Source organism: Epinephelus lanceolatus, chromosome 1 (genome assembly GCF_041903045.1).
Source record: "Epinephelus lanceolatus isolate andai-2023 chromosome 1, ASM4190304v1, whole genome shotgun sequence".
NCBI classification, from domain to species: domain Eukaryota; kingdom Metazoa; phylum Chordata; class Actinopteri; order Perciformes; family Serranidae; genus Epinephelus; species Epinephelus lanceolatus.
In genome coordinates, this window is record NC_135734.1 from 6,974,381 (window position 1) to 6,998,606 (window position 24,226).

The 24,226-nt window shown below is 40.8% G+C and overlaps 1 protein-coding gene across 21 annotated transcripts in view; it reads right to left on the reverse strand.

Moving 5' to 3' along the window:
- Positions 1–292: 292 nt before the first annotated feature.
- The window catches only part of nfasca (neurofascin homolog (chicken) a), a 209,465-nt gene continuing 185,531 nt past the window's right edge, over positions 293–24,226 (reverse strand). For 18 of the 21 annotated variants that reach the window (XM_078171016.1, XM_078171090.1, XM_078170957.1 and 15 more), the window contains 2 exons: positions 22,443–22,512; positions 293–6,620 (listed from right to left, as the gene is read on the reverse strand). In XM_078171016.1, the coding sequence (XP_078027142.1) occupies positions 6,392–6,620; positions 22,443–22,512 (299 nt within the window). In that variant the 3' untranslated portion in view covers positions 293–6,391. Of the gene's footprint in view, positions 6,621–16,294; positions 17,190–22,442; positions 22,513–24,226 lie in introns of those variants that run through there. The other 3 variants (XM_078171241.1, XM_078171271.1, XM_078171485.1) reach the window with 2 other exon arrangements.

Sequence of the window (24,226 nt, forward strand, 5' to 3'; positions counted from 1 at the left end):
CTTACTGCATTATCTCTACAGAAAACCACCTGCTTCTCCAATTTGCTGAATCGGCTATGGATATAGCAGTGGGCCAGGTGCAGGCATGCAAACCCAAAACACACCTAAGATTAATTAAGGGTCTGAATACAACCTCTTTGCCCCTTGTGCCTTACTTTGTGCCCAGATATGCTGTTAAACCAGCAAAAGTGGAGTTGGACACATTCTGAATGCACTTGCTCCATGCACTTCAGACCACACGCTATACATGTCAAAAGCTCACAGTTGAACAGAAAGACCAGCCGCCAGGAGGTAGAGAAAAAGAAATAGCTTTACTATAAAGAAGGCGTCGCTAGCAGAAGTTGCAACATCTCATCATACACGCATACATGGTGAATATATTTATGCCATTTTCTGTTGAGTATGTATCTTACAAAAGCTGTTATTTTTGCGTGTCGAAGCAAGACTTTGACGGGCTGCTCTGATACACATGGTAAAAACATGAAGATGCTAATATGAGAATTCATAAAAAAAAAATTAAAAAAAGCCAAACAGCATGTGATCAATCATTGAAAAAATCCAGTTACAAATCTTGCATGTGCACCAGTAAAATTCTACACTTTGCAGCATTTTGAAATGAGGAAAAACACATAGCAGTGAAACTGCACATGACATTTTCTTTTCCCCCTTTAAAGGTGAGCTGAGACAATGCGGATAGTAAAAAGAGAGTCAACGTGCACAAATAAAAGGACAAGAAAAAAAGCACTATGTACCAGCAAATATGCATAATTCTCTTTTCTTTGTTATTTAGCCAGTGTACAACATTTCCCCGCTGTGATCCGGTTGGGGGGAAAAGATGAAAGGCCATGTGGGAAGAGGGAGGTGCAGGTCTTCAGACCAGAACTGGAAGAAAACACTTCCAACAAGTCCAATGAGAAAGTACATGTTCCAACCCAATCTTTGATTTCTCGGTGCTTTTTCTTCCTATTTTCTTCTATTTTAGCAGTCTCCTCTTCTTGTCAAGATGTCGGTGACTGGTGCTCAAACTAACAACCCCCTGTGGTCACAGAGTGAACATACTGTAAAACAATGGCATCAGAGAAAAAGCCCAACTGATTAAAACTCAGAGTATATTGCTTTGAGTTTCTGCAGAATGACCAAAGGGAACATGAGTTTCTGGAAGAGGGAATTAGTGACACAGAGGTTGTGTTTCTGGATTTCTTAGATTTGTAAGGGGTGTGAAATACGAGGACAATGTTTCAACTGTTTTAAAATTGGCCACCTGTCACCAGGACATATGTTGTGTTCCACTTTAGAGGCCGCCTCTTTCAAAGTCTGAAAAGTCGAATTTCAGCCCTCTGTTGCCCAAAGTTGTTCACCTGATTGTTGGCCAGTAATGTGTTTAATTGTGCATTAAGGGAATCTTTGTCAACTTGTAATTATATCTGCAACGTGTACATAATGACTGATGGGAGTAAACTCCCGTTTGTCCTCGTTTGCAGACTGAAAATAGTGTCAATCACAGGGCGTTTAAAATTTATATGAATATATTTGCCCTTTTACTTGCTACACTTTTTGACAGATGTCTTTCTGGAACTAAATTTGGCCACTGCTTGATTTATGTGAGGCTCATTAGTGGAAGAGGAGCAGACTCGACCTTTTGTCCTCTTAGGTGGCCCCTGAAATGCAGCTCAGTCTCCAGAAAAAAATGTTGACATTGTATATTTCTGCAAATCACAAATACGTTTTATTTGTATGTTTTGTATATCAGTGTTTCTAAAGTGACATAATTGATGTGCTGACTGTCATCAGGAGGTGGAGGGGGTGGTGGATGGTATGACACCTAGGCAAGACCAGTTGTTCTCATTCTGACCTTGTCAAATACCGCCACTTTGTCAGTGATTTCAAAATCGGATGACAACACACAAAGGCACGCTATGTGGCGATATGATATGCCACATGGCGGTGCCAGCAATAACCTAATATAAAGAACTGGAAAGTCCCAGGCAGGAGGGGTAGTGGATGAGTCCACAAACCTTCATCCAGCAGCCTGCTGTTTGCTTTCTATGTGAGTTTGAAACCAAACCTTTTTCTCCCTCTAAACCTAACCACGTACATTTGTGTCACAAGGAAATAAATGTAAAAATGAGGTGTTTTACCTATGCTCTGTGTATTTTGTAAAAGACTTTATACGTCCAACAAGCAGCAACTGTACATTTCCTGTGAAAACAGAAGTGTTTTTTAAAAAGACTCAATGCATGTAACAAGCATAGACTGACACAGGAGGTTACCTTGTGTGGCATATCTAGACGTGAAAATACACTGACAAAGCCCCAATACTGTATTTGACGAGTTATGATTGTAAAGCCAAACCTAGTTATTTTGTCCTAAATCCAACCACATGCTTTTGTTGCCAAACCCAACCACGTGCATGTGTTGGCTAAATGTAATCACGTGTGTTTGTTGTTAAAGGAAAAAACGTCAATTTGCGGTGTTGTACAAACGTAGTGCATTTATTTTGAAAGAGACTGTATGCAAACTGTATATTTCCTGTGAAAACAGAAATGTATATGTATATATATATGCATGTAACAGGCTGAACGTCAACAACCAACACACCCAGGGTACCTTGCATGTCATATCTCCACGTGGAAAGTCTATGACCAAATGTTGATATGTGACAAGGTCAGAGTGAGAATTGGTTGGAGACCAACAAACAACAAAATCTGTTGTTTGAGGGAGTCATCGCTGTTTTCCACCAGGGATAGTGTCACAAAAATCACGGACATTGACAGCATCCCCAGCCGTGATTGTGCCACCAAAACCATGTATTTTAAGCCCAAACATGACCTTTTCCTATCCGTAACCAAGTGATTTTCATGCCTAAACCTAACCACACAGTAACCACAGCACTGTTGAAACATAAAGTTTCAATGTATCCACTATATAATAATGTACAAATGTAATGTATCTATAGTTTGCAGAAACGCACAATACAGACATTTTTTCTGGTGACTGGGTTGTGAAATGGAACTAGCTATGCAACAACAGGCATGTTAGGTGTCAGAGAGATCACAGATATATAAGAGGGGAGTTTGTTCCAAAACGGCAGCGAATGCATGTTTTTTAGGCCTACTAGCAGTGTGTGCGACAATGTTACAAATTGCAGGAGCACTCAATGTCTTATTTACATCATAGAGAATCTAACGTATTCCTCTTTCACTATATAGAATCCAAACCTGCATCAAACAAGAGACTGATGGACTTGCCACAGTCAGTACCATATATCACAATGTCAAAGCAAAGGGCAACATAGAGTGAATGATGATTCTTGTTACTTTTTCAGAGTGCAAATGTTAGTCAAAGCTACATTACAAAGGTGCATAACAGACTAAAGATGCACCTGTCGCATTTGCTCGGTGTATACAGATTTGTGACTTTTTGTTTCCTTTTCAGATAAAGCATTTTTCTGGGGAAATCGACTTTTAAATATTTACAAATATAAGAGATTTTTCTTCAGGACCTACAGTACGTGTACAGAATATATGTCAAATAAATAATAAGCAACAATATTAATTTTCTGTGTGGTGGAAAGGTAATGTTACATAAATCTGAATAACAACACAGAGTAACTGTAATACAACATGAGTACGAGAAGAGCAGCACAATGGACAGATAAACATGACCTTTTTGTAAGTACGGTGACAGGTATTTTGTTGTTGTTGTTGTTTTGTTTACAGCAGAGAAGCCAGCTGCTACAAATATCACAATTAACTTGAACATACTGGTGTGTTTAATGCCTCTCGTGATGAACAACAACAGATTCTAAAGACACCTTTATTCCGGCTATTTCTGATGTGAAACAACAAAATAAGTTGGTCAAAAATGTGTATATAACAATTATTAAATTAAGGACTAATATTAATACTACCCACATAATGTAATAAATAGAAATATAAAATAAATATTTGAAATACAATGTGAACTCCAGTTTCTAACTGCAGTAAAGATCTTTATGATTTATCATTGGAGGGTTTAATAGTGCTGTTGAGTAGCAGGTTACTACAATGTGAGTGCCAAAGTGATGTGGGGAAACAAATGAGCACTCAGTGAACATTTAGTATAAATTAAAGAATTGGCTGTCAGTTCATCAGTCTGTTAACTGAATGACTACATGACAAATATGGTTGTAGGACGTGAAATACTGAGCGTACATACTTCTAAGAACTTGTCCTGTTACTCAAACAGTTTTCTTTTATCTTTCCTCCTCTGCAAAAACTAAAAAGTTAGCTGATTCATTTCCTTTCAAAGGTGGCTGTGAATTTAATGTATATATTTTCATGCTGTAAATCCTGTCATTTAATTCAAGTATTCTGAAGCTGTGTTTTTTCATCCGAAATTATTAACAAATTGAGTTCTTAAAAACTAGAGAGAGGGAGAGAGGTGTGGATTCCTCTGTAGAGGTGGGTTCAGACTAAACACAGGTGGTACGATTGCATATAAAGTCAATCCAAAGAGGTGAGAGCACAAAAATTAATGAAATGAGCCAAAAATGTGTTCACGTGAGTTAAAAATGTTTCAACTAGAGCAAAACTTTTAGCCTATTACCAGGCTTCATGAGTCCAATTTAAAACCATACATAGACAACAACGGAGAGAGGTCTGGAGGAGGTGACAGAGAGAACTGGAGGTTGTTGTGTATGCTAACTAGCTGACAGCGAATGCCTGTACATTGGCTGTTTAAGGCAAAAAAATACAGATTGACAAAAAAAAAAAAAATCCAGTTATGAAATTTGCCTGAAAAAGCCCAAGGCAAAAATGTAGTCTGAACACACCATAAGGATCCCAGCCTCTTAAGCTGCATTCATGTCTCGTGGGAGAGAACATAGATGTTAGCTTCCAACTCGAAAACATTACACATCTCAGCTCACAGGAGCTTAAAACTAAATATGGAATTTTGAGGTTGGGACCCCAAACTTCCAGAGTGCTTGTGTCACAATTGAGAAAAGTCATGAAAGTAAGGGTAAGTAAGTATATCTCCCTTACTTTACTTTATATATCCTTTTTTTTTTTTTTTTTAACCCCCCCCCCAGCCTGAATAACAACACAGAGTAACAGCCTGAAATGTCTGATCTTTTTTCGTGATCACCACATTTCATTAATGTTGTCTGGTTTGGTATAAAACATACTTTCAAAAGTTCTGATCACTTATTCATGTGTGTCACAACTAAGAAACCAACGTAAAAAGGAACTTACAAGCGTACAACAGTCAACCAACTGTTGTTCCCATTTGACATGAATGCAGCATTAGCCAGCATGCTAACTAGGGAACTCACTAGGTTGTGGTCTACTGATGTTTCTCAAGCAAAACTAACTCTCCTCTCTGTTGCCTTCCATTTCTCTTGCACTAAGTTAATAACATGCTCCAAAATAATACTCATTATCTTTTTAAAAATGGGATTCAGTAACAACATACTGTAGCAGAGCTTGGTGCTTGTGGCCAAAATAACTTCTCTCATGGCGGCCACTACAACATTGGATTAGAGGTAAGAAAAACATGTCTACCACATTGTACAAGGCAAAGTGAATAAAAGCATGTGATTGAGCCTGCAAGTGGTAAAAAAGAAACCTAAAATGTGTACTTCTACTAACCAGATTAAACCCAAAATGGTATGGAGGAGGTGACAGTGCATAGTTTTGCAGGGCACTAAAATGTGTGCCAGGACTGTATACAGCACTCATTAAGGTTCAATGACTCGTCTACCAGCTGTGGAAAAACTAAAATCTTTCATTGCGTAAATATCAATATGATAAACATATCTGCCGGCATCCTGTTGAGTTTAATGGTTAGAAGCTGATATGTTACAGGACGGGGCCAATGTGTGTGTGTGTGTGTGTGTGTGTATATGTGTGTGTCAGGGACCTCTTGTGTGTACTTTACTGGGATGCTACACAGAGGTATGAGGGGTGTTATCAGGAAGGAGAGCTGGGGCACTGAAAATGTTCGGAGCAGAAACAAACCAAAGAAAAATCTCTAAAGAACGCTTGGTGATGCCTCCAAATGCTGAAAGCTGTCCCGAAGGCACACTTCAAGTCTGTGTAAGGGCAGGCAGAGCGCAGAGGAGAACGAGTACTGTCCTCTTTGTCCAAATGTCACCTCCAGTGGGCCAGTTTCTTAGAGCTGGAAACTAAAATAAAGGCTTGTGGTCTAATTCCACTCGTGTGTTCCCCTGTTACTGTATCTGCAGAGGGAAGCCTACACAGTCTCCAGACAGGCCCTGCTGTGTTCCTTAATGTGTTTCATATATTAATATATTTGTGTGTGTGTTTGTGTCCGGTGTATGGTGTTGTGGTTTGTCGTAACGCTCTCAAATCAGAGGGTGCAACCGCATCCCCAGTGTGCTGCTACTACGCTACGCTAGCGAGTAAATGGCATTGACGGGTGAGGTGGCCTCAGAGCTCTCATTGCCCTCCGTTTCGTCCTTGTCCTTCTTCACTGTGTACTGGCCAATGAAAGAGCCATCCTCATTGAACTGGCCGTCGCCACCTTCGCCGTAGTCCACCAGACTGTCGTCACTTTCCTTCACGTTGCCATCCAGCGATGTCTGGCTGCCCTGGAGAGGCTTGTTGTCCTCATCGCTGCTGCAAAGGTGAATTAAGTGCAGAGTTAAAGGTTGAAATGGGAGCAGGATGTTGTTAGATGGTGTCAGCAGGAGTTCGGGACCCTGTTGTCCCCTTTCAGCACAGGTAAAAAGGGGAAAGTTAAAGGTTATAGCAATTGCAGGTAAAGAAATGATTTTAATTTTCAGCTTTTCTAACTCTAGGTAAAGTGACTGAATGTGCAGGTCACTCAAGTCTTGTCAGACTAGAATTTAGATTTTTCAGATTCATTTCTTTTCCATATTTTCCTTAAAGGATAGGTTTGAATCATTTCAATTTTACATAGATACAGTACTCACATGCTATATGTCAGTTCTTTCTATTTAGTCCTCCTAACCATACTGATGATGAAGTGGTTTGAGACGGTCTTCCACCCAAAAATAACACCATAGGTCACTAGTACAAGCAGTTTATTATGACCAATATTTATGTTTAGTGTAAGCGGCTACCTCTAGTGCCCGTAGTAATTATGACGGGAGCAAAGGTGGAAGTAAGGCTATGTAGTATGATTTGTGACAAAGTCCTTGTATGAAGGAGCTTAGGGTGGATCGACAGATCAAACAAACACAGGACTTTCACCCAGGAGACCCATGTTTGTGTCAGTTGTGAAACAAAAGTAAGTATTATTTTAAGTTATGTACGTTGCATACGTTAACACGACGTCATCACTTTACATTAAGTGCTAATGGAAGTTACATCACATAAAAACATACTTATTTTAACCCAAACCATGATTATTTTCCTAAACCTAACCCGACCAGTAGGGGCACTAATTTAAGAAACACTCCTTATCTTATAAAGATGCCTCTCCTCTCACCTGAGAATTAAAGATATAAAGGACACAAAGTCCAGTACACTCAGCTCAACTTGGAGTGACTGATAACCAGTAACCAACAAAAATAATTGTCATGTCAGTATATTACATTATATTACAGTATTATTCCATCATAGCTTTGTGATAATAGTCCACAAGGGTCTGCACAGATCACTGTGTGGTCATATGTGTACAGATTATTTTTGATTTTCTTTTTGTGACCATATGGACTGTAGGCATAGCAAGCACGCCAACTGTACATGCTCCAATCTCTTGCTCCACACTCTGGTCAAGTCCACAACACTGCTTTCAAGCCAGCTGGAGCTGCCTCACCACAGTGACGTTAGTTTTAAATTGGATATTTGACATCCATTAACCCCACTGTTTAGTTTCACTTTCACTCAATGCAAGCAGTAGGAGAACAGTAAGCTCATCTCCCTGCCCTCCTGTTTGCTGCCAAGGCCTGACGTGAACCGTCATTTGTACTATGAATATAACTGTGCACACATCTACATTATCACAGCTCTCCATGGATGCGGAAAGTATGTCCAAGCCTTTAGAAGGCATTTTTGCGTGGATCCGGCAGTGATTTCGTCCCACATCTCAGTAGAATTGCATCATGACCCACTGGACAGAAGAATAGATGACCACTCTTTCAACATACTTATGGCACATGAGTACTGTGTTAAGATAGACTTAAGAAAATCCAAACCTACTCTTTAAAAAGATAGCTGCATTGCATTTTATACTAAAGATGCTTGTTGATCTAAAGTTAGACGTCAGTTTTACAGAACACTATACAGTATTCGGCTCTATTTTTTAAAAGCAACCCTGTCTCCTTAAAAATAATAAAAAATAAATAAATGCAAAATGTTTATAGTGAATAAATCTGGGAAATGATCACTATCAACATACAGCCTTAAAGGGACAGCTCACCTCTAAATCAAAACTACATATTTTTCCTCTTACCTATAGTGCAATTTATCAGTCTAGATTGTTTTGGTGTGAGTTGCCGAGAGTCATCTGCCTTCTCTTCAATATAATGGAACTAGATGGCACTTGGCTTGTGGTGCTCAAAGCAGCAAAAAAATACATGTGAAAAACTCAACAGCAATGTCTCTTTCCAGGTATTCTGACCCTCTTACTTGAGATAATCCACAGACCCTGCTGTGAGCAGTTTCATGCAGGAACTCTCTTCTTTCTACCAAACCACATTCGCAAACCATATTACCAAGTAGAGGGAGAATTGCATCTACTCATGGATGCAGGGTGTGATATGGGCACTTCATCGGTAATTGGCCAACATGCTTTTTCGTTTTTTGCACAATGAATGAATATTGCATACATTAAAAAGCATTATATTTCATACCTCCATCTGCTGGTGAGCCATCATGATAAGAGTATACATGCATAATATGATGTTAATTCCACAACAGAAGAGACTTGGTGATCACTAAATTAGGTGGGGAATAATGTGGGTATATCAATATCGGTATCAGTTATCAGTCAAAGAAGTTGTTATATATCACCATATATGATATCGGCAAAAAAAAACCAATACTGTGCATCCCTTCATTATTGTTTACATCTCCCACTGTCACGAGCACAAGCCTCTTGTCCATGAGTAGATGCATGCGGAAGTTCTATTATATTAAAGAGAAGGCAGACCTCTCTACAGCCACTATCTCCAACACTCTGCAACTCACACCACAACAATGTTGACTGATAATCAACACTACAGGTAGGATGAAACATGTATGATTTGGTGCTGTCCTTATTAATGACACAGGACATGTGCTCTGTCATAGCTCTGCATTTGAATTGTCCTTGATAACCTCCTCCCCATAACGTCTGTACAGTATAAGAATGTTACACTTCCTGGATTGGAAAAAATACTGCCAGTAACAATATTACAGACGTATACTTCTTTGACAAGGCATATAAGTAAGCACACAGTATTTGGTAGGAGACAGGGGCGATTAAAAGAGATAAATACTGTCCTCAAAAATTTAAACAAGACATTTGCATACACATGCTAAATGGTGGCCATATTCTGACATGAGATCTAAGCATGAAAACTCCATTGCACCTCATTTGTGGAGCTGTGCTTGATTTCAGTTCAGAGCATGGCTGTATGTCTCCTAACTCTGCTTTTGGGGGGAGAGAACTTCATGCACAAGAAGAAAGAGCTACAGGCTAGCAATAGCTTTCTTGTCTCAGATCAAGCCAGTAGCATAACAGCAGGAAATGCACTTGAAGGATGCAAAAGTTAAATATTTTTCTGTCTGATTTCTCTTCACCACTTAATTCTGTGTGTTGCATTTCAAGGTTATAAAACATCATGTTTTCAGATTTCCTTGGAGAGGACAGAATCGACACTGTAGCTTCTCTGAATCATCATGCTCCATGCCAAAACACTGGGGGAACCACAGACATCACTTGACACATTTTAGAAACCATACATGTTAATAATCAAGAGTACAAATGGACTGCAGCAGATGCAGCACGATCAAAGTCTATCACAATTCGAATCCAGCGAATTCGACTCTAATTGAACCCCAAATCCAGCATTTATTTTATCAATCCATAAAAACATCTTTTATAGTATAGTGAGAGACAATGAGAGAAGCAAAGATATTGAAACAATGGACACTTTCATAGCACATGCTGACATGTAACAAGGTGAAGTGATGAGTAGATGAAGAGAGTGGGAGTTGAGCATGAAGTGGATAAATGTGAGGGAAAGGTCATTGTTTTATAATCCATTAGAATGTTACTTGTCAAGAATGTCCCCTCTTGGTTTTAATATCTTGGTAGCAGCTTTGGCTGTATGTTAGTGAGTCAAATGACAAAAACACACTGTACAAGGAGCCAACACAGAAAAAAAATGTATCATTGCCCAAAGACTGCAGACAGCAGTTTGTATTTGTAAAGAAAGAAAGTATGTCACTAAAAGTGCCCAGAATGCCTACAGGTTGTCTGTTCATGTCCTTATAACTCATCAGTACATCAGATTCAGCGTACAGTAAGTTGAGCAGCACAGCAGAGGGCAGATAGAAAGTGGCTCTGTGGTTCAATATCCTTTGAGTGTACCAAGAGTAGATCAGAAGGACATCTCTCCATGCACCAGTGCCACTGAAACGCTTCAAGATTACATCTCTTACAGCTAATTAAATAAATGTGGCCAAGAGGCAAGTCTTTTTTAAACCGCCTGCCCTGGCCACATTTGCCAAGCTTGCTTTCATTTGTTGACCACGCTGCACTAGCAGCCTCAGTGAGCTGGGCAGCTTTAAGAGGGAGCCTTTTATTTCAGTGACTTCAAAATGTCTTCCGAATGAAAGGGGGCAGAGTAAGGAATGATTCAATTATTTGATTAGGAGATTTTTAGAGTAGAAGAGCAAAGGTGGGGGAAGTAACTTAGAAAATGGGAGTGAGTCTCAGATAACCTTCTTGCATAACAAAACTTAAACTCGCCCATCTGCAGCGTTAACAAAATCTCATGAAAATGACACAGATTAACATAACTGTAGAATCAAGAAGTCAGCTCCTCTGCTTAACTTGTATTGGGGACATTGCATAGGTTTGATTTTATCCAATATTGGATTAATCATGGTTTGAAATGCTTTCATTTGACAGATAAAATTCATTAGGGTGTTAACAAATTGAAAACAGACATTAATACATTAAAATGCACTGCAAATGAGCAACAGAAGATGAGATTATTTTAGAGCAGGATCAAGAAGACTCAGGTGGAGACTCCTTTCTTTTCATACCTTTCAAGAGACCTTTGGACCAATGAGGAAAATAAATCCCAAAAGAGACAAAGGACACAGACATAAAGTGGGAGGGGTAGAACAGAAAGACAGTCATGACACAAATGGACAACCAGACATGCTTTATACAGAGATACTGAGAAGGGAGATGAGGACAATATTCCAACATTAACATGTATAAATCTCTTCTAAGTATGGAGGTAAATCATCATAATGCTCATGACATAAAACAAATATAGTAATGGTTTGGGCTTTGAATTATATGAAAATTCTTTTTTTTTTCTTCTGTGCATATAGAAACGGGCAGCATAGCATGTGTCGGAGCCATCTAATTCCAGTTTGTTACAACTTGGGTCTTGTTTTTGTGGTTTTGGCCATCATTGATTTTAGTTGTAAAAACACTGACGTCACCAATTGCTGAGATATGGGAACACGGGAACTTCAGTAATGCAAAGTCTGATGGGGCAAGAAACACGAGCAGTCAGACAAATGATTGTCACAGCTCAGTATCTGAATTACTACACATTGGAGGATTTCACAACTCATGATTTACTCCATCTAATTGTACAATATCAATGTTCTTTTCTGGCAGTACGGTTGGGTTGTAAACAAGCCAACAGTTATCTAAACAACTTCATGTGGAGGTAAGACTGATACTGAGCTCAACTGAAATGCCAATCTTAATCCTTTATTACACTAGAAAACTGTGCATGTATGACTACTCTACAGTAAGTATGACTGGTCCAATTTGAAGTGGCTAGCTGATCTATAAAATGTGATGGAAATTGTGTTTCTTAACCTGTCTGGCTTTTAAGCAATGTTGCTGCATTCCCAGATCTCAGCAATTAAATTGGTTTGTACAAGGCCGATGGCCAACTACAAATATTACAGCAAGTGCACCAACTCATAAGACCACATACGTCATTTGTCCTTACTCTCTAATATGACTCACAAGAGTTTTTCCTAATTTAGGGCCCCTACCGGTGTGGTTAGGGCTCAGAAAAGAATCCTGGTTTGGCTTGAAATAAGTACATATGTACGTAATTTCACATCATCGCTTTACATACTTAACGTAATGCCTGCATATACCCTCCACTTTACCACTGCTGATAACATTTCAAAAGTCTATTAGAGCCGCATGATTAAATCAATTTATCCCCATTCAGTTTGCAAGGGCTAAACTGGTCTCTGTATACATCTATGTGCCCCTCTCTCCACCCTACAGGGATGTTGTCCCTCATTAAATTTTGTCACCTGACTTTCTCCCTTGCTCCCTTCATAATTACTACAGCCACTGGAGGTCGCCTCCAAACACTAAACGTAAATATTGGTCCTGATAAGCTGCTTGTACAAATGACGTATGGTGTAATTTTTTAGGGAAGGCCAGTCTTGAAAATTAAGACCCAGGTTGTAACAAATTGGATTTTAACTTTAACATCTACACTATAAACTTTGTGTTTTTCATGCAGGATGACAAGTAAAACTTGTTTTTCTTAAAAGAATTAATGGTGTTTAATTCTTATCTTGCATACTGAATATATAGATGATTCTCGAAAGAAGACATAATGCAAAACTAGATAAAGAGAACAGACGAAGCTATACACAGAAGAAATAGTATGTCATTCCTGATGTTTTTACTTTGAAGCATTTTCTACTTTCAAAGATTGATGGATCCGAGGTCTTACATTTTCTTTGGTTGGATTTTAGAAGTGTTTGTTCAATCTTTTGTCCTCCAACTGTTCTCTAGTTGTTTGTTGCCTTAATCAGTTCCTTAAGGGTGTCAAATTGTGCCAAACATAGATCGTCCTGCCTCCCTGCCCTCACTACAACACAAATTGATTTCCCTCGCCATCTCTCGCCCCGTGCACCTGGTGGCGGATGCTTTTTAAATGTCAGCCGGTGGAGGAAAAACAATGCAATTAACCTCTAGAAGGGTGAAAAACATGTTAGTGCCTTGGCTGGAACAAAAAAAGACCTCCCATACTGTTCACTCAGGCAGCTTTCTGGGATCACGTCTCCTTGTACTGCTGGAACAGCTGATCCATGAAGAGCCCGGTGTGGTTATGGGGATTCTTCTTTTCTCTTTTATTTATACAGAAGTTTGATACAAGCTCTTTTGGTATAGACTGATCCATATGCAACTCAGGGTAACAGAAATGCGCAGGCATAGATTGATGGAGTTGTGTAATATTGCTTTCAATATTGAGATTGATAAAAAAGCAGCTTTGAGCCACAAACAGTAAATGATTTTTTTTAACTTTGTGGCAGGGGACTATGGCCTGTGTGTTTTAATTGAGGTTTGACTGCTAATGTGCTCTTTCCATGTGGTTGTATAAGAGCTGAGGGCTGCTAACCAGACATTTTATATTTAGTTCTGAATTTACTCAGTCGTGAACAGCCTCAGTAGGTGCTCTGCTGCGTTCTGAGAGATAATGTATCTTACCTGATATATAATTTCCCCTTCATCTTGGCTTACTATGAATGACTGTGCAATTATGTTATTTTCTATGTACCAAGTATGCAGTTTAAAAGCAGAATGTTTATCACCAGGGTGATGGAGAATATTTTGGGATTCATCTGTTATTAAAGAGTATATCTCTGTTTTGAGAATAAAAGCATGACCTGTGGAAAAACACGTATTTGTTATTTTTACACTACTGTGATGAGAAGATCAATATCGACTTCATGATGTGTTTCGCCTACCTGAGCATAAAGACTGGAAGCAGGAAAAAACAGATAACCTGTCTCAAAATATGCCTACAAATGAATTTAAAGATGACTATTAACTCATTGTATCTTAATAGTTTAGTCTGTGGATAAACAGAAAGGTCAAATCAGAAATTTGTGGTACATACAAAAAACTATAATAAAAAATAAGTACTTGCGCAAAATCACCGTCGGATTCATGACACGTGCGTACCGGCCAATTTTGTTCTCACCACCGTGCGTATGTTAGTAAATCAGAACCATTCTAAATTGACAGGCGCGTCTCCGCGATCTGCAATCAGCATACTACCACGCCCCCATTTCTCCATATAAGGAAACCGCTTGCCTAGAGTTGATTCATGAATGAAGGAAGCGGTTACGCGAGGAGAGAAGTAGTAAATTTCACAGTTTGTTAGAAGCGATGGCGCCGGGTCTTACAGGAATACCATGGGTCATTGTAAGATTGTGGAGGACACAGCATGCCAGGATGATCTTGCACACCTTCTCAGGGGTATAAAGTAGTTTGCCACCGGCCGTATCTGATCAAAACACATCCAACGGCCCTTAAGCACGCCAAAAGTGCGCTCTACGGCGCGTGTGTGGGCATGTATGTTATTATAGCGCACCTCTTGAGGGGTTTCAGGGTTTGCGTATGGTGTCATCAGCCATGTTTTAAGGCCATATCCCCGGTCACCTAAACAATATAACATTTTAACATTAACGGAATAGAGACTTACTGAAAATACTAACTTAAAACAATTGAAATAAAAGACTAGAACAAAAGATGCTCACCAACAAGCCATCCACTTCTCACAGCACCTGCCTCCAAACGCATTCCCACTGTACTGTTTTGCAAAATAAATGAGTCGTGGGTGCCTCCTGGCCAGCGGGCCACAGCCTTAAGGATATAGCAGTCGGCATTACAGATCATCTGCACGCTGATGGAGTGATAGTTTTTCTGTTCATGTTATTGTTAATATTTTAATTGTCACAATGATGAGGGTCAACGTGTGTCAATTTCATGGTAATTTAATCCATTTGGCCAATATATTAGTAAATTAATTATTTTAAAAAATGTTAATTAAATCTCTTTTTCATGAATGTGGTTTTATAGACTCTGCATGTACTTAAAAGGTATGTTTGCATTTTCTAAGTCAGTTCGGCCTTCCTCATTTGTGCGTATGCATGGTCTGAGGCAGTTCTAAATTTGTTCGCAGAGTAAGAACAAATTCGGGTAAGAAAATATTGATGAATCCCGGATTTGTGCGTCAAATGATCGTACGCACAGTTTAAGCACAGATTTGTGAGTACGCACTGTTTGTGAATGAGGCCCATTGTCTCACTGCAGGAAAGATGGTTTTACTTACTTTTGACATTGGTTCTACATAATGACAAGAAAAAAATTGAGAAAAAGGACAAGCATTTGCTTTTGCTCATGAGGTACAGTAGGAAACCTAGAACTACAAGAATGCACTGCCTCGCACCAGATCATCTGGTTTACTAAAAGACCCTCTACGGAGTCGTCATTTTTTTTTTTTTTTTTTTTTTTTTTTCCAGTAAGTACTTTTTGTTTTAATGGTTCTAAGCCTCTTTTTCACGAGCAAAAGTTAGCATTAGCATTTTTATAGTTAACCACAGCTGTAAATACACCAGGCTAACCAAGCAAGCTGCTAGCTATAAGGTTACCCTCTCTTCCAAATATAGTCTCAAAAATTCTAAGATGGCGACGGCAAAAATCCAAATGTTAAGCTTCAAAATGGGAGTCCACAATCCAATTTGTGATGTCACGGTGGCTACGTCCATCATTTTATGCAGTCTATAATCGAACATACATACTGACTAATGCACAACCCTGTTATTTCCTCTTTGTGCTTCTGTGTGTGTCACAGGGATGTCATGTGACAATCATGGAAGTAGCATGCTGCAGAGCCAGGGAGCCCTCACCTTGTTATCAAATGAACAAATCTGGAAATGTGATAGTTTGGATGATTATTGGATTGACAGTTTGACACCCATAAAGGAACCAAAGCCTGGCACTCTGCTGCATCCTGTCCCTCTCTCTGATAATCACGTCTAATTACTGATGTCAGCGTGTGTCCTCTGTCTATCACATTGTTCAAATATTGCTTTAAAAACTAAAGCAGGCCAGCTGGACTGATATTGATTACATCATGAATGAAATCTGTGCACTCTTTGCAGACCGACCAAAGAGCCAGCAATGCATTTATCAGGCAGATTGTCCTGTTTGGCCTCCCCTATTAAGCTACGCCTTATCCAGCAGCATGTTTTCCCCAGCTAAGGGGAAACACCTCCTACCCCGACATGCACAGGCCAAGAGAGATGCCGTGCCGAAACCAAAGTACCTGTTCTCGTTTTCGTTCCTGTCAGGGACAGATGACCCATTTCAGCGTGGGGAAGAGAGACGGACGAGACGTGAGGAAACAGGGGAGACAGCAAGAGAGAGGAAGTGCAGAGAAAGAAAGAGGAAAGAAGCTCCACATGATACATGCATGTAAACCCTTGCATGCACACAAGCACACACGTACACACAGAGCTGAGAGCTGAGTGGACTTGAGGGATCAGCACTAGAGATGGAGTCTGGGTCAGAATCAGAGTAAAGCAACAACCTTGACTGTGAGGGAGGGGTTGGGTATTAATGTTTGACTTATTACTGATTGAAAAACAAAACAGGGTCTCACACTGGAGATGGATTAATCACACAGTTTATGAGCACAACAGCACAGTCCCAATCAGGTGATAATAAATGCTGATCGCACCTCTTTTGAATATTACCCTGCACACTCATACAGAGCCATCTTTTGAATTCCAATGCCATCAGATGCAATGCTGCATCAATCAAAGACTGTAAATTCATATAATTGCTTCATTTAAGCAATGACATTTCAACAATAAGACATCCCTTTGTGCTTTGGATACAGTATATAATACTATATAATGTAATATAGATAGCCTGAACACAGGAAAGACAGGATCCTTGTTGTTATGTCTGCGTTGATATATAGGTATTTATACTGTTGTCTCCAAGGTCAGTAATACAATTCAGAGGCTTTTTCTCATTCCAGAGTGTCTACAGTTGAAGATCAGTTGAAGTTTTAGTGCCACTCTCACACAGCTGAGTTAGAACTTAGATTTAGAGAGCAGGTTAAATCCAACATTGTTTTAGTCAAAATGGACAGGTACAGAAAAGACAGACTCATTCTTCATAAAGAAGAATGAAGCAACAGAGATCAGTGGGACCTGGAAGGAGCAAAAGACACATCACTTACCAACACATACTGTGCAGACACATTGTACAGGATATACAATATCACATGACAGAAATGTAGCCCACTGTATAACGGTATGTTCAATTGTTCCTAGAAAAGCCCACTGCACAATACACATATGTGTTCAGGGTTTCAGAACTGGTGCTCAGATTTACAATGATAACAATTGGGGTAACAATTTGAACTCTGACTCGACATGGCGCTTCCATTGCTTGACCTAGAGAGCTTTCATCCACACTAATGCAGATAAATATGAAAACACTATTCGAGCATCAAACAGTGGAAGAATTGGAAGCATGTTCTTTATTCTCTTTGAGAACATATAGGCTATTGGATATTGGCTGAGGACATTGCCTGTTGGGTTTTTTGGAGCAATTTCTTTCATTTTATTTTGCACATTTTAATGGTTTGCCTCTGAAGAAAGTAAGGGAGTCTCTGCTTGGAGGACACAGCAATGGCAGAGAGAGACGGTGAGGAAAAACTGCATGTAGAGTCAGTATATTTTCACATTGGAAGGCCTTTACACACTGAGGTCGTGAATAAATAAATGAATAAATGACACAAAAATACAAAATACTCGCCTGCTAATCTTACACATTTAAACTATTCATGCTGGCAGCAATGCAAATTTTTGACAACTGCGAGGACTCTATTGACCCACAGCAGCGCCTGGCAGTTAAGGTAAGGAGGTAAGTTGTTCTTTAGCCTAAGCTACTGTAAGCTGTTTCACTGAGTTTCCTTTCAGTGAAATGCCCTGAGTGAATTTCAGTCCCCTCTGGTAAACAGTTATGCAGTGTATACATGTCTAGTGCTTTTATTGTGAAAGGTGTGGAAGGAGTGAATCTGGTATGCACTGCTTTTGTCAAGGTTAGAAGGAGTAATAATGTTCAGACTCTTCATGTTGTTGTTTTTCTGCACAATACAATTGGTTGTTGCCTTTATACACACTCAGAAAAATCTATCTTGTCATGAAAAAGAAAAGTAGTCACTTTTTTGCTGTTTAATATTTGTGTGTGTGAAAATACAAAAACAACTCTTAGAGAAAATATATAAACATGAATTAATTGCACAAATGGTTCATAAGTGTATCTGGTACCACCCTAGGTCAATGATCGATGATTGACTTTGTGGTTGGATCATCAGATCTGCGGCCATGTGTCTTGGACACTTGGGTGAAGAGAGAAGCAGCGCTGTCAACTGATCACCACCTGGTGGTAAGTAGGATCAGATGGTGGAGGAGGCTGCCGGACAGACCTGATAAACCCAAATGTGTAGTGAGGGTGAACTGGGAACATCTGTCCGTGGGGTCTTCAACTCCCACCTCCGGAAGTATTTCTCATTCATCCCGGGGGAGGTTGGGGACATGGAGTCTGAGTGGTCCATGTTCAAAGCCTTCAGTGTGGAGGCGGCTGCTAGGAGCTGTGGTCAGAGGGTTGTCAGTGCTTGTCGTGGTGGCAACCTAAGAGCCCGCTGGTGGAAACCAGCGATGAGGGAGGCTGTCAGGCTGAAGAAGGAGGCCTTTTGGGTCTGGCTGGCCCAGGGGTCTCCTGAAGCAGCAGACAGGTACCTGTTGGCCAGAAGGGCCTCAGCTTTGGCAGTTGCTGAAGCAAAAACCCAGGTGTGGGAGGAGTTCTGGGAGGCTATGGAGAAGGACCTTCTGTAAGCCACAAGGAAGTTCTGGCAGACCGTTAGATGCCTCAAGAAGGGAAAGCAGGGCTTGTCTCAGGCTGTGCTCAGCAGAAAAGGACAACTGCTGACCTGAACTGGGGACATCACTGAGCAGTGGAAGGAGCACTTTGAGGACCTCCTGAACCTGGCCATCACATCCACTGTGAACGAGGCAAAGCCTGAAGACTCGCCCATATCCCTGGCAGAGGTTGTTAAGGTAATTAAAAGCTCCCCAGTGGCAAGGTGCCGGGTGTGGATGAGATTGCCCTGAGATGCTGAAGGCTCTAGACACTGTTGGGCTGTCTTGGCTGACACGCCTTTTTAGTGTCGTGTGGAGGTCGGGTACGGTGCCTGCAGAGTGGCATGGTGGTGGTCCCCATTTTCAAAAAAGGAGACAGGAGGGTGTGCTCCAACTATTGTGATATCACACTGCTCAGTTTAGTCCAGGGTGCTGGAAAGGAGGCTCCAACCAATTGTTGAACCTTGGATTCAGGAGGAGCAATGCAGATTTCGTCCTGGCCATGAAGCAGTGGACCAGCTCTTTACCCTTGCAAGGTTGCTGGAGGGGTCGTGGGAGTTTGCCCATCTAGTCTACATGTGCTTTGTGGACTTGGAGAAGGCTTACGACCACGTCCCTTGGGGGGTCTTGTAGGGGGTACTGCGGCAGTATGGGGTACCGGGCTCGCTGCTACGAGCCATCTGGTCCCTGTATGACCAAAGTGAGAGCTGTGTCCGCATACTTGGTGTAAAGTCAAACACGTTCTTGGTGGGTGTTGGCCTTCTGCCAAGGTTGTCCATTGTCACTGATTCTGTTTGTGATTTTCATTGACAGGATCTCGAGGGGTCCGGTTTGGGGACCTCAGAATTGCATCTCTGCTTTTCGCAGATGATATGGTTCTGTTGGCTTCATCACACCGTGACCTACAGCATGAGCTGGGGCAATTTGCAGCCGAGTGTGAAGCAGTCAGGATGAGAGTCAGCACCTCCAAATCTGAGGCCACGGTTCTCTGCCGGAAACCAGTCGATTTCCCTCTCCAGTTGGGGGAGAGTTACTGCAAGGGATCTTGTTCACATTGAGGGTAGAATGGAGCGTGAGATGGATCGGCATTTTGGTGTGGCTTCTGCAGTGATGCAGGCTCTGTACCGGTCCGTCGTGGGGAAGAGGGAGCTGAGCCGGGAGGCAAAGCTTTCGATTTACTGGTCCGTCTACGTCCCAACCTTCACCTATGGTCATGAGCTCTGGGTAGTGACCGAAATAATGAGATTGCGGCAGAAATGAGTTTCCTACGTGGGGTGGCTGGGCTCAGCCGAAGAGATAGGGTGAGGAGCTCGGACATCCGGAGGGAGCTTGGAGTAGAGCTGCTGCTCCTTCGTGTCGAAAGGGGTAACTTGAGGTAGTTCAGGCATCCAAACATGATGCCTCCTGGGCGTGCGCCTGGAGGCCTTCCGGGCACATCCCACTGGTAGGAGGCCTCAGGGCAGACCCAGAACACGCTGGAGGGATTACATATCTCATCTGCCCTGGGAATGCCTTGGGGTCCCCCAGGAGGAGCTGAAAAGCGTTGCTGGGGATAGGGATGTCTGTCTGCTCAGCCTGCTGCCTCCGCAGCTAAGTGGATGAAAATGGATGGATGGATGATGGGTTCATGTCAACTCCTGCACTGAGTAACATAACAAGTAAACGTTCCACCTTAAAATTTTCTGGCGATTGGTACAGTGAATTCTTCTCATGTAACAGTGGTTACATAAGCCTCAAAAGCAGCCACAGCTCAGTCCTGAGCAGAGGGACTGTCCACTATTGACCAATGAACAGACTGCAGTGTTAACAGCTCCACTTTTTTAGTACCAGATCTGTGTACTAGGTACCCCAACAGATGGGTGACCAAAAATGGAGACGGTGAGGAATGGTTTCATAGGTACCATCCACAACTTCTCACAGTGGAAACGGAAAAATTGTGTACTGAACTTAATTGAACCATAGCGGACTGCATGGTGAAAACGGGGCTATAGAGACAAACAACCATTCATGTTCACATTCACACCCACAGGCAATTTAAAGTTATCAGTAATCTAACCTGCATGTCTTTGGACTTTGAGGGGGAAGTCAGAGAACCTGGAGAAAACCTAAGTTGGCACAGGTAGAACATGCAAACACACCGGTCAGTGGATTCGAACCTGGAACCCTCTTGCTGTAAAGTGATAGTGCTAACCACTGCACCATTGTCTGTAACTTTTTCTGTCCATTCTAATGGACAATAAATCTTAACGCAGAAACCACCTCATGGTGAAAATAATAATAATAAATCATCTTATCAGACCTTTTTTCCACAAAAAACACAAGTTAAAAAAAACATACATTTATTTTTCATGAATAGTTAACTCATATCAGTCGGGGATGGAGGGACGCGCACCCAAACCTGCGCAAATATGTTCAACCGTCAGTTGCTGGTTGTTGGGCTGACAGAGGCCAGCTGAAAATTTTTACATATCACTCGATGCTAAAAGATAGGTAATACAGACAGATTTGGCTGGTGTTAACAGACTATCTGCCTTCTGCTCCCTTTGACTTTCTCTCTGATCCCTTTTTGTTTGTCCTTTCAGATGTATCTGCATTAGTGTTGGAAGGAGCCTCATTCACCATGATTCATTAACATTTGTGAGCACACCTGTTGGACTAATTGATAAAGTCTGGCACCTCTGTCCCTAAAAGTCCTTCATAATTGAAGCATTGTCTCATCTGATCTGATCTGAAAACCCTCCTCTGTGCATCATTTGCTGGTGATAACACTGCATGTAGCATCAATAATAGAAGGCTTTCTAAACGGACAAAGTCTTTAAGCAAAGTCCCTCTGCCATCTTTCCAAAATCTCATATCCGCTACAATAAATAAAGAGGCTGGAAATGAACACAATTTGAATGTCCAAAATTAGGTTTTATTTGTCAGCGGGAGCTCTAAGTTTTCCTGCAGTATCAGAACATAGCAGGTGGTTGTGATTTTGTTGATTTAGAGATATATAATATTATTATATATAATAATATTTATCATTTTTATCATTTCAAAAGCCTCCTGTGGACAAGTGTTGCGAATTAGCACGTGTGCTAAAACACTCAAACAATGCATCTGGTCTGTCCAATGTAACTGTGATGTCCACATCAAATAAACAATAAATAAAAAAATAAAATAATATTTTAAGGGATTATTTCCTGCTCACTGCCATAGTGATTCTTTAAATATCAAAGTCAGCTGAGCTTTGTAACTTTTAACTCATCTTTTTCAGTAAACTCCATAAAAAACACCGCTTTAACAAGTTCATCATGTCCTGTACTACAGCTGTTTCTCATATTCTCTGTTACAGCACCTAACACCACAGTCTCCATATTATATACAACATGAGACGTGACAATACAACTTCACATTATACAGCCTAATCCACTTCCCACAAAGTCCCTCGACCACTAAAAATGCTCAAATTATCTTTCAAAGGTCAGTGTTCTAACAAAGCTAGTCACTGATGTGGGTGGTGCACATGTCATTCAGACCGTGGTATATACTTACTGGTAGTCAAAGGATCCATCCTGGTCTTTCTGATCTACTGGATCCAAGGGGAGATCTTTTTTGTCACGGACTGAGGAGAGAAGAACAAAGGTAACATTTTCAGTATTTTGCTGAGAGCTGAACTGATGCTATGGTTAGATTTAATAAACAAAACCATCCACATGTTGAGGGGTTCCTGGAGTTAGTTTCCTCTGTTAGTCTTCATCCACTCATTAAGTTCCACATATTTAGTCCTCAGCCTTCAGTTATTAAACCATTAACAAACACTGTGTCCCGATTACATACCTACTTTCTCATATTGTACACATCATTTAAACTGATACTGTGAATGAAACAAATGTGGACTGTACACAAGAAATGAATGTACCCCACCATGTTTGCACAAACAGAAAATGATATGCTTGCTGAAAGACATTAATTGAATTGCTGCCATTTAAATTTAAAAAAAAAATAAATAAATAAAATACAGTGTAAACATATATTTCCATTAATTCCAGCTCAGTCACCAGATGAAAATGTTGGCATTGTACATTTCTGCAAACCACAAATATGCTCCACTTGTATGTTTTACATGCATTAAAACAACATTTCTAAAGTGACATGATATATAAGTCGACTTTGTCATCTGGAAGTGGAGGCGAAGGTGGATGACGTATCACCTGGGAGAGACGCCTGCCAAGCTACAGACCACTGCAGACTACTGTTAGAAACCAACAAACACCAAAACCGGTTGTGTTTGAGCAGGTCACCGCTGCATCTCCCAAGGACTTTTTAGCCAACAGACATTGAGGTGTTTTAGTGACTGTTTTTCCCATTGGGTATAGTGCCATAAGTAGCAGTTGTTTTTCACCAAGACATCCCTGCTTTTCAAGCCATGATTGTGCCCCCAAAAAGTGGGTATTTTAAAACAAAACATGATCTCTTCCTGTCCATTGCCAAGTGTTTTTTGTGTCCAACATGTTAACCATGGCGTTGTTGAAAGCACCTTTTACACTGCCCCTTCAAGGTGGGAATTTCATGCTGTTATGCCGCCTAGCCATTCTGTATGAAAGGTACGATTGCTAAATGGTGGGACAGATTTGTCTTGCCTCTGAGCTGTGAATGGAGGTAGTAACACCACTGACACGGTGTTTGTATAAACGGGACAGAAAGCAGGACGGGATCATGGGTGGCGCAGGTGTTGTTTGACGATGTGTTATGCATGTGAAAACTACGAACTTGCTCAAGTTTTCCGCAGAACCGGAAACAAAAAAAGTCTCGCATTCTTCTTCTACGTTTTCTGGTGGTTGGCAACTAGCTTGTAAATGCATTACCGCCTTCCCGACCATGAGTGTGGATATCACCATGGAGAGAGGTGCACTACGTCAGACTTAATTCGAACACAACTGTTTCCATCCCCCCTTTTGCGAATCAACATTTTTTCGAATTAACCAAAACCCGGCTAAATTGAGCGTATTTTAGTTTGTGCGAATCAGGGGATTTTAATTCGAATTTTGGCGTTTCCATCATAATTTTCCGATGCAATACTTCTAGATGCGCATCTGAACAGGCTGATGGAAACATGGCTACTGTTGTGTTACATGTCACACCCGTCACACCTCTTTTGATTCCGCGATGCCAGCATGTCTGTCTGTCTGAAATCACACACACACTGTTGGTGCTGTGTAAAAATGTATAAGTGGCATAAAGAAGGGACTTCATAACAGCCCTATAAGTCAATCTCTGTGTAAAAGGGGCCATAAAGAAATGGAAAGTTCTAACGTACAGTATCTGCTAATAATGTA